General features: G+C 44.5%; 1 protein-coding gene across 3 annotated transcripts in view; it reads right to left on the bottom strand.

Moving 5' to 3' along the window:
- The window catches only part of URI1 (URI1 prefoldin like chaperone), a 43,183-nt gene extending 31,532 nt beyond the window's left edge, over nucleotides 1–11,651 (bottom strand). The window contains exon 1 of one of the 3 annotated variants that reach the window (XM_075765929.1): nucleotides 10,861–11,651. In XM_075765929.1, the coding sequence (XP_075622044.1) occupies nucleotides 10,861–10,932 (72 nt within the window). In that variant the 5' untranslated portion in view covers nucleotides 10,933–11,651. Of the gene's footprint in view, nucleotides 1–60; nucleotides 5,031–9,214; nucleotides 9,497–10,860 lie in introns of those variants that run through there. The other 2 variants (XM_075765931.1, XM_075765930.1) reach the window with 2 other exon arrangements.
- Nucleotides 11,652–11,851: the final 200 nt, after the last annotated feature.

Genomic DNA, 11,851 nt, shown 5'->3' on the forward strand with positions numbered 1-11,851 from the left:
AACAATGCTAACATTTGAAAGCAATTAATGAGAAAATTTGCAGAGAAAACAATAACATACATTCAAGTACCACTGAAATCACTGGAGCAGATAATTCTTTTTTTTTTTTCCTAAACAACAGAATGAAAGACAATTATTTTTTTTAGTTAGCATATGTGCAGCTATTGCAGGACAGATCTCAGACCCTGCACTTTCTGCTCATATAGGAGTGAAAAAATGGGACTACTTTGTGAGCTAATAATTCTTTAAACAAAGTACTTAAATGAAAAGGATCAGCTTTACATTTGTGGTTACGTTATTTCATAATCCATCGGGAAATTCAGCCAGGTAGCTCGTCCCACGTAAGCCAAGTTTAAATTTATCATTTGCTCTAAACTCCTATAAATCAAATGCCTAGCAAATATTTTCCTTAATGTGCAAGCTAACTATTTTTAAGGTTAGAGTAAATATACAGACTTCTAAAGGACATCAGCTCAGAAACACAATTCAAACTATTAATATTGAGCCCATTTGAAGCGTAAAGTTTCTGTGAAAAGTATAAATCGCACAGTGCAGCAACGTTTGCTAACAATGCGAACACCACTAACAAGTAGAAGAGTCAGAGCCTATTCTACCAACATCCTTCATTCTTTCAGATTCCGCAGTGATTGTGAAGTACACAACATAATTACATACAAAAATGTTTATGAAATCCTTTAAGAAAGTTCCAGTTTAATTGCCCCATTACAGATGAAGATGGAAAAGACAGGAAGCTTTCCATTCCCGACACATGACTTTCCATGCATGAAGTGAGCTAAAAGCACAAAAAGAAAAGCCCTGCAAACCATGAGAGCAGCATGTTCATTAACCTCTACATGATAATCCTTTCGTAGCTGCATATTAACTAGTTACATATTCATAATCATTTACATTATTTAGAAGACCTTCTATGAAAATTTCCAGGCTATATCCATTAGCTACAATGTTAAAGGTTACAGAAGATAGTCTACTTAATGTTTCCAGGAAGCTTTTTTAATTAGTAAATATGTAAATTGGGCACATATGCTTTTTATGTTTTTAAAAAATAGTCCATCACTAAAACAGCATAGGGGCATATGCTGTTTCCATCACCCTTTATCCCCTTAAAAAAAAAAAAAAAAGAAAAATCAATAACACCAATCAATTTTAATTTAATTCTTCTTCTTTGATATAATCTCTCTTGAAGGGATACTAAAGGGTGGAACCAACAACAAACCTTTTCGTTTTAGTGGCCAGCATAAAATGAGACCTTTAAGAGAAGCGCTAAAATGTACCACCTTAAAAATGTTTCAGACTGCACTTCTGGAACTGAAGTCTATTAAAAAAATAGAGAATAAATATTGAAAAACGGATGGAGATCAATTATGCATATGTCCTTTATTAGGTCAGTCCCACTGTTTGGATAACAACTGGCCTTATCACAGCAAAGAAACAAATAGATAAATATATAAACAAATCTTTGATTCTTTGCCTTTAATCAAACACAGGAAAATCATTAGTCTATCTTCCACACATAATTTATATCTTGAGTTACAATTAAAGAATGAAAATTCTTTTCAGGGTAAATAAAATAAATGACCTGTTTGTTTGCTCATTTGAGTTCAATTTGTCTGGACACCTAATGCCACCAACTACGCGTTGCTTTTGAGGCACCGTAGTGGAAGCGGTATCAATAAACTCTGAATTCTCCCCTTTTAGGCACAAAAATGTATGAGTTAGTGAATCCATGCCGTTATCAATGGCTTATCTGCATACTAAAATATTTATTAAACTACTCTTGCAGCACCTCATCATGGGTCTGGTTATTAAAACAGGATCCACTGTCAGACAATACATTCCATAGTCTTAAAAGAAAGCCAATGGGCAAAATACTTTGTTTCCTTCCTTTCCTCCACCAGCAACTTGGTAAAATTCAGTGCTTCTCAAGCCCCCGAGCAGGCAAGCCGTGCCGGGGAGCTCAGCAGCGGGACCCCAGGACAGCCCTGGCAGAGCACGCCTCCACGCACCTGTAACCCAGAGGGCAATTCCTTCGGGATTCAAAACCAAACCGTTAAAGCAGGAGATCACACGGTGGTTCTGCTCTCAGTACTACCAGGTTGAAAGAGAAGCGTACATTGCTGCTTTCAGGGCATCTCTCGTTTCTAGGTTTCACAAGCAGAGTCACAGCAGAGCAGGAGGATCAGCTCTGAGCTACGATCACCTCCCGAGTGTGCCCCAGTCCCACCGTGCCAGTGTGAACGCAGGGCAGCTTGCAGGCTAGGGACTCCAGATCACCCCCAAACAACTCATATCGTACAGCCAGACTTCATTAGCCGTCCAAAGGCAGAAAATTCCCTTTGCCTGTAACAATCTATCTATATTCCACCTTCTCCATGATCTTCCATCTGAAGAGCTCAAAATCTTTTCCATGAATTAAAGCATACAGCACTTTGGAAAAAGCTCTGCACTGATTTTGCAGGCTGAGCAACGGAACCATTAACGCGGGTCAGGAACAGGGCTAGAATCAGAAGCCAGATCTCCTAACTCAGCAGCCAGGCACTACGATCACTTGCAACATTTCCTTGGGAATAAAGACAGGTGAGGATGCTGTAGCACGAAACTGATTCTTACCTGTACGTGCCCATGGGTCTCTAACCTGTTCACATTACCCCACCTTTCCCCAGCAGGTCCCCACCTTCACACACAAGGGCACCTCTTTCCACCTCATTTTTCTTCACCTGTTGCTTCTGCACATGCTCCCACTACTAACAGCTGAATGTAAATTCTCCATGGTGCTTCTGATTATCAAGGTGGTGCACAAATAGTTCTGCTCTCCTCTCTAGTCCGAGACTATTTTGTTTTATTTAGGTAGTTCTCCAAGGTGGAGTTCACGCATGCCAACGTCTCCCTCTGCTAAGCAGCTAGGCACTGCCTACAAAGGTGATGGGTTTAGCTCACTGAGGGTACTTCTTCTCTCTCTCTCGCCTGTTCTGAACAGCAATAAGGCAAGGTGCCAAGTCACAATTTTATTTATGTCTCAGCTCATGAAAGGCTATAAGCAACAGAGCTGGTACTGGTATCACCTGCAGGCAGTTTAGGGAACCAATGCTAAACCTGCTGTATCCGAGTCACACAGTTATGTTCAAGTCTAAAGAACTAGAGACTGGTATTTTTAAGATGAAAGTTAATTTCAATGAATACAATGAAAATAAATTTCCCTGTCAGATAAAGAACAGTTCCGAAATGAATGAGAGGCTATTTCCACACTTGTGGGTATGAACGTGGAAATGCACAGCACGGCACAGAAGCAAAGTTTCCATTTAAACAAACTGCAAGGTGGGCATCTAAGAGGCCAAGTAAATGTGTGCTGTTTCTACATGCATACTTGAGTATTTTGCTTCAGAACTGTGGCTCACAATCTGGCTGGCCTTCTGAAATTAGAAGCTAGGGACACAGATCTAATCCCAGCTCTGATTCTATTTCTTCCATATGGCCTTGAGCAAATCACAACCTCTCAGTCTACATTTCTTCATCTGCAAAATGGGGATAATAGTATTAACCTACCCACCTCAGAGTGTTTAATGATGATTAATTAATGTGAGAAAAGCACTCTAAAGATGTAAGAGCACTATATAAGTGATAAAGCATTATTTACCACTTGAAAAGTAATCTGAATAAAATCAGATATGCAAGTAATTTGTTTACATGTAGCAATAATATAATTTGTGACTATTTAATCTTGAATTAGTCTCACTTTAAACATCCCTTTCAATCACATTTCCAGTTACTTAGGAAAAATGACAGTATGGAATACTTTTTGTGGAAGCAGAGCAAGTAATGAGGTGGTAATTAAAGTAAGGGTCTAATAAAGTCTAAACCCAATGATTTGCCTTCAGGAGACTGTCCCTGCCATTCGGGACTGTGTAAATATCTCAGTCTCGACCTTGGTTCTGTTGTTCAGAAACTTCCATGAACTACAGTGGAAGTGTGTGCTGGTGTTCTGAAATGCAGACCCATGTTCACAAGGCTCATGCTAAATCCAAGATAATTTCCACTACTGATCTAATTCAGATGACTCCAACTCTGTGCAGTTTTAAGTGCTTAACCTTCTACATTGAAGTATTTACTGTAGTTGATACATGCACATGAGCTGCCTCCATCTGTAAATGTTTGCAGTATCAATACCCACTCTGCCATGTGACTCATACACGAGATTTCTCTGTTGCACCCCCAAACCCGGAAAGTTTACCGATGAAATAACCAGTTCACAATATGACTTTACATTACGGAAGAACACTAATGGGTGGTCAAATATTTAATCATCTCTTGGTAACAAGGATGTAGCAAGCCACACGCAAAATAAACATTTAAAATGAATTTTCATTTTTTCCTCTAGGAAGCTACACAGTACTTGCCTAAAACGGCAATCACTGATGGAGAAAGACAGAATTAACATTTGCACAATTGTTTATCCTAGAGCCCCATTTTCAATCAAAAAATGAAATAAAACTATTAAAAGTTTTTCAGTCTGTTGGCACACTGTATGATCTAATGGAAAAGGAAAAAAGCATTTCAGAGCTCTCACTCATTTATTAAATCATATTACTCAAAAACACTACAATTCAACAAATTATTAACATAAATCCCCCTTTGGGTGGAAACTTTTGCCTTTTGAAGAAATGTGTTTGGGAAGAATACTGAAGGAAAAAGACTGAAAGAAATTTGAATCATGACAAACATTTCTTTCTAAAGGAAAAAAAATCTCATTTAAAGATAGAACCATAATTTTTACCTTTCTCTACAAGAAAACAAGTGAAGATCTACTATATTTATATTAATTGTGTACACACAAGTGAGTCTCAGTTTTGCAGAAAAAGTAGTACCTAACTATCATTTATCAATAAATAAAAACTAAGTTCTGACCAAAACGATTTTGGGGAGCTTAAAAATTCTACTTGAAACATCTACGAATTAGAAAGCAGACAGAAAATGCCTCATCTCTTCTTTGCCAGCTGGGAAGTTCTGCCCTCTCCAGACTATTTTATATTGTGACCACGTAGACAAATAACTTAGAGTTACCTTGCAGTAACTGCACATGGACACGTTAAGTGTGGCGGCCCGCTCCCCTGTGACAGCCGGGCAGGCAGTGTCAGCTTCCGCCAGCCAGCACCCTTCTTCCTCACTTCCAACCATGAGTTTCCAACACCTTTATACTGTTTTGCTGTTTGTCGGTCCCCTTTGGGAGTCATTTCAACTCCAAAACCCAACAAAAATCCCAAAGGCAGCAGGATGTTTTCCACTGAGTGAGTTTAATTAGCTGAACTTGTGCAAGTGAGGAACAAACTGGAGTAAAGTCTCATCTTTCCCTGGTAGCAAGTCAGTATCCATGTCATGTAACTTCATCTTGAGACACAGCTAAGGAACTGATAATTAATATTTTAGCTTCCTTCAGGTAAACATATTCATGTGGCTATACCATATCCAAGCTAGCTCAGGCACCAAGACAGCAGCAGACCAACATAAGCACACAACTCCCATGATCTAACTTACTAAACATCTCAAGCAGGTTTTGCAAGCTTTGATGTAGTCTATGGTGCAACAACTATGCTGCTAGCAATACCGGAGTTAACTAGCTTAAAATTGCCGTGAGCTGTGGCACCTGCCCCACAGACATACCTTCAGGCTGCGGTTCAACATTCAGCCGCAGTCCTGAGCAAACTAGTCATCATCCCTCCCTGTCTCCAGCTACTCAGTTCCACCATCTCATCCTTCCAACCTCAACACAATCTGCTGACAGAAATTTGTGATGACATTTTTGACTGAGATCGCTGCTCACAACTGCTCTAACTTGGCACGAGCACAGCCAGGGCTCAGAGGGCCAGTCCAGTTTCACCTACCGCCGGCTCTATCTTTCCCCCGTCACATTTGCGCTGGCCTTTGACAGGACCATTTTGGCACGTGTTACTGGATTCCCTCCTACCCCACAGCAATCTGATCACACGTGTTTGTACAAAAGTGGTGGAGGGATTCACCCTTTCTATGGCAGTGAAACTGCAGCCTATGCTAACAGACAAGAGGAATCACAAACCCAGCAACTGCATGATGCAGCCCAGTGTCCTAAAGCCCCACTGTGAAAAAAGGAAGTCTTAGTGCAGTTGCTGCTCTGAGGGCCTCAGGATGGCAAGCTATGAACTAGCATATCCACCTGCCAGACTGGAGCTTCAGATTAAAACAAAATACAAGTTCACAATCTCAAAGGAAGAAATAAATATGTGAGGCAAGTGGTACCCAAGTCAATCTGAGAAAACAGGTTATGAGCAGAACTTCTGGCATGGAGATAATACTAAAGATCATTTCCAAACAGTACCCTGGTCACTGCATCCACCCGCAAAATCTGTATACAGCTATAGGAGCAGCACAATTTAGTAACATTTAAATTTTGTGGATATAATCTCATCCGCGTGTTTTAGTTACCAATGAGGCAGGACCCATACAGACTTGTCCACTCCAGAACAAAGACCAATGCTCTCTGAACTCATTTGCGAACAGTTTGACTTTAATTACCATTAAAAAAACCTATTTAAGATCTGTTAATTTATTTCACAACTCTTGATACGATATCAACTAGTAGGTATTTAATTCATACTAATAAGAATATAGACAAATATTGACTACAAAAAGTAAAAGTGATGATCAATTAACACAGGAAGAACACTAAGTACTACACTGAAAGCTTCCAGATAATAACTGAATTAGCCCTTTTACTTGAAAGCAGCACATGAGAAAACATTATTGGAACCCACTATTACCACAAAAAGCACTGGACAGAGGGGAGCAGATGTCATCACAGGTTTCTAAAGAGGTAATTGTCCAGGTACCTTTTAAAAAGGACCATGGCAAGTGAAGCTTCAGCCCGGACCTTTTAAAAAGGTGCATGCCAAACCAAGCTTCAGACACTACATTAACAGTTACTGTCCAAAATGAAGTCCCACTGCACTGCTGTCTCGTACCCAGGCTTTCTCTAGATCCTGTTAACTTGGACGAAGGCTGGAGAAAGTGCAATGCCCTGGGAGAGACTGCACTGGAAAGCCACTGAATCTCATCCGCTGAGTCCGCAGGCAAGCAGTTCCCGACTTCCAGTGGCTCCTGCAGCAGTATGCAGCGTACAAGACCCTACTCAGTCTCTCTGCTCTTTTTCAGACTGTAGGAACAGCTTTAAAACTGCCAAGTCGCTGATTTCACAGCACAGATATTACTTGAAAAAGACTCAGACAGAAGCAGCCAGCCTCAGAAGTAATTCATATAGGAAAAAGAGAAAACAATTTAAAAGAATGTAAGTTTAGGATTCTGTGATTTGTTTCCCCGTAACCCACCTACAAGTGGTTTAACTGTTAAAACACTGGAAGTACCCAGGATCTTGAAAACAATTTGGAAATTAAAGATCTTAGAGCTCCACCATATAAATGCAAAAAATTAAGAATGTCATAATACACACTGGGCAATGAGTTACGGTAATGGCTGCATTAAATCTAATTGTGCTTTGTTGTTACGATGAGTGACAGGAGAGTCACTTCCTTGTCCTAATTTTCCTAAAAGGAAAATAAAAGAATGTGTTTGTCAGTGCAAAACAAAACACAAAAAAACCCTATTGTGCCAGCTAACACTGGAATCCTTCAGATACACCATGCCTGTGTTTGCACTCTACAAATGTCTCTTGGGTCTAATGGTTCTGTAATGTCTCCCTTTACGCCTATCTTCGTTGCATTGGTCAGAACTATAGAATGTGTCAGCCCACTGTAAATTCACTGTCTACACAAGTCTTACCAAATCACACAGATCCAACTCATCAACTTCCTATCAGTTCATAATCTCAACCCCTTTGATTGTAGGAATAAATGTTTATCAAATATTATGTCTAAATGCAGGCTCTATAGCATGAGAATCCACCTATTTAAATATTCATTTTATAATTCCTGTACTAACTTGCAGTAGATTTAACGCAGTATTTTCAGCTAACATATATTGCTTTTGCAAGTAATCCATGACACATACATTATATTCTTCTTACAGAAATATTCAAAACTTTACGCAGGCACTGTGCTTCCAATGATGGTCTTTATCATGAAAATTACTAGATATTCTTCTATAATTTATCCCCAAGATACACATTCTAAGTCATGTTTTTATACAAAGTGCCTGTAGTGGGAGCACTGAAAATTGCTTTTAACAGTTTGGTCTTACTATCACTACAAATTAACAAGATGAAATCTGTCCAACAGGCAAGCAGTCCTAAACAAGAATTAAAATTACTTTTCACCGGGGGTCCTAAACCTGGAAGTTGCAGCCTCAATCAGATTAGAGACAGAAAGTCACGAACATCCTGTTCTTTGAATATTTTTAAACAGGAAGGAAGCCTCAGTTCACGTGTTCTCCAGAGCAGCTCTTTAGCACTTCAAAACTCAAACTCATAGCTGAACCAGGGTAGTACAATGGCCTGGATGTTAAATAATCAACTATGATTCAAATATTATTTTTAATTCTGCAGAGAGATAATGCTGTATTTCATCATTACACTAAAGGTTGCCTTCAGACTAATAGGAATAGATAGGTTTTTTTATACTTAATCAAACGTCACTGGGACAGCACCACATCAGAGTAATTAAAAGAAATGTATGTGCCTGCTTAAATGCCAGTATATATACAGTTCTGGCTCAATAACTTTAGTATTTGTTACGCTGCTCATACTACGATTACTAGTTTACCAAAGTACTGGATAACTCTCCCTCATCTTTGTGCTAAGACCAAAACATGAGCCTTCAACTTGAGTCATTTTGTGAGAAAAATATGATTCTCTGAAGAGAGGCAGCTGAAATGAAAAGACCTCCTCCATCTTAAAATACAATATTTTTGTAACCGAAAATACTGTTGTAATCCAATTATATATATTCATTGCATTGAGAGAAAGTCTACTATATCTTCATCGCGACACTCCGCTATAACCAAGATATGTAGTTCTTTAGTATAATTTCATATTGAAGCTGAAGTGTTCAATTTTTTTTAGCCAATTTGCAGAAATTATGTAAAGTTTCCCTATGATAAAATATAATTTTGGTACATCAGCCTAACAGAGGCTTAATTAATGGTCTCCTGGGCCTCTTTTCCATTGGAGCAGATCTGTTTAAGAAGAGTCTTAAACTTGCTTACAGAGAGGTCTTACCAAGAACTGGGAATAATTCTACATGGTTATGACAGACATCCACTGACACATTAGGCCCGACTGACACTAATGTACCGGAGAAATTATTCTTCACTGAATTCTGCCACCTTGAAAATTAACTGAAGGAGTCCAAGCAGACGAGTTACTATCGCCGATTATCGGTATAACAGGTTACTATCTGTGCTGAATGGACGAGGCAGAGTATTCCAGCAGATCCTCTTACTGTTCATTGACATTAATGGTCAGTTGGGTACGCAGATCTTTTAGTAATGATGTAGTGTGCTATTCAGGAGCAGACACATTCTTGCATGCAGTATTCGAGACAATGCACATTTTTTACACCACATACGTGTTATTCAGTTTTCTTACTCTTAACTAAACCAGCGTGTGACAAAGCAATACACACTGAAGATAAACTCCTCCATTATAACTGAGCTCTAATGTGCATCGTGGAAACAGCTTTAAAAAAATTTTAAGCATATGAGAAAAATGAGCAGAGAAATTGAAAGACTGGGCAAACGTACTTGTGCAGATAACACGCTGCACATGACCACAAGTTCCACAGTGACTCCTGCACCCACACAGAGCTCACTACAAGTCTGGGACCTATGAACCTGGAAACATGCTCATTAAATTAGCAGGGCTCACTCGCCATTGATCGTGAATGTAATCTCCAGGAAAAGGTGCCTCAAGTTCGTACTATGGCCACACAGTGGAACCAGCCTGCAAACTCTCAGGAATCATTTCTGCAGAGGAGTATGGCTCTTTCAAACCCATTTCAAACGTAACTTGGGTTTTTTAATGCAAGTCATAATTAATTTTTTGATACAGCCACTCTCCAAGCTGGCCCATGAGATGACCCGGTTCAGGGACACCCGCCGGGCCTCGCACGGGGCCTGCCTGCAGGACCGCGTTTCAGTGAGGTGTGTGGTTGGCCTTGTGAGTGGAAAAGCCACAGAGAAGCGGAAAGAGGGCAAACCCCACGCAGTTAAGAGCGCGCTGGGTACGCACGCTTCACGCTTACGTAACTGTAACGGTCTCCAAGGCGCGCTTGGGCAAGCGTTCAGACAGCAGAGCGCAGGGTGTGCGAGGGCAGGCCCGGTGCCTCCCCAGCCATCACAGGGGCTTCCCCTCCTGCCAACTCCCGGGCAGCGGCCTGACGTGTGTGCTTCTAAAGGGCACTTCGGCCACACCGCCGCTGCCAACACGCTAACGGAGCCCTGCACCCCACCCGCGCCCAGCCGCACGCCTCCCGGCGCCCTTCCTCCCCGCGGAGGCGGTCCCGTAGCGGGCTGGCGGGGGAGCCGGCCCGGCCCGTTCCCGGGGTGCTCCGGGCCCCCCTCAGCCTCGGCCCGCCGGGGAGCGACGGCCGCCACGACCCGCCTCAACCGCCACCCGTGACGTCAGCGCCGTCACGTGCCCGCCCGCCGCACGCAGGCCCCGGCGCGTGCCGCCTGGGGGCCGCCAGCCCGGGGGGGGGGGGGTGTGTCCCGCCACCCCCCGCACCCCCTCACCCCCCGGCCGGGGGAGCCGCCGCCGCCACTACCGCCCCCGCGCCCCCCCCCCCCCCATCCCCGGCCCCCGCCGCCCCGAGCCCGCGCCCCCCTCCTCACGCTGCGGCCCGGCCCGGCGGCCGCGGCCTTTACCTTTTCGTGCTCCTGGCGGAGGCGGCCCACCAGCGCGGGGTTGAGCGGCGAGGCGCCGCCGGGGGCCTCCATGCCCGCCGGGCCGGGCCGGCGGTCTCTGAGGGAGCCGCTTCGCGGCGCGGAGGGGGCGGCGAGGGGGAGAGGCGGCCGGGCCGGGCCGATATCCTCAGCAGGGCGAATGAGTCCTATAGAAATGTTTGTGGAGGGCGAAGCGCCGGCTCCAGAGCCGCATCCACGCGGGGGCCGCCGCCGCCTGGGCCCGGGGCGCCGCTGCCGGGGGAAGCATCTCACACTCGCATTCTGGGCCGCGCCGCCGCCTGGGCCCGGCTCCCGCTGCGCCGGCGGGCCGGGAGAGCGCCGGCAGCTCGGTGCCGGCCGCCGCCTGCCTGCTGCACTCTGGGTAGCCAGCCAGCCCGCCAGGCGGCCCGCCGCGCCCGCGGGAGGCACCCGGCTGCGAGCCGCGAGAGGCGGGCGCTCCCCACCCCCTGCCCGGCCCGGCGCCGCCGACGGCCCCGACGGCTTCCCCCCTACCCCCGCCGCCGCGGCGGGCTGAGGGCGGAGGGGCACGGCCCCTCAACGGGGTCGAGCGACACCCCCCCCCCGGGGGCGATGGGCGGCCTCCCCCGGGGCACGGCCCGTGCCTCAGCCCGCCGCCCGCCCGGGGAGCCGCGCTCGGCCTGCCCGGTCCCTGCGGTCCGGCTGCCCGCAGCCCTGAGCCTGTTGGGAGCGCAGGCCCAGAGCCCGTAGGCCTTGGGTTCGGAAAGCCGAACCATCACCTGTAGTGCGTTTTGGTCGGCCTACAGTAATCCTAGACACGCGTAAACACAGAACTGTATGGCTTTTGTAACAGGGAGGTGATGTCACGATAACTGATGTCAGAATGCCAGCTCCCAAGAGTTCACGGTGTCAGGACATCTGACAGCAAACAAACAGTAGGTTACTGTGACCCAGAGGATTGCGAAATGTTTGTAGGTTCTCTGAAATCACTTGG

The sequence above is a fragment of the Balearica regulorum genome, chromosome 13, assembly GCF_011004875.1.
Source record: "Balearica regulorum gibbericeps isolate bBalReg1 chromosome 13, bBalReg1.pri, whole genome shotgun sequence".
Lineage (NCBI taxonomy): Eukaryota > Metazoa > Chordata > Aves > Gruiformes > Gruidae > Balearica > Balearica regulorum.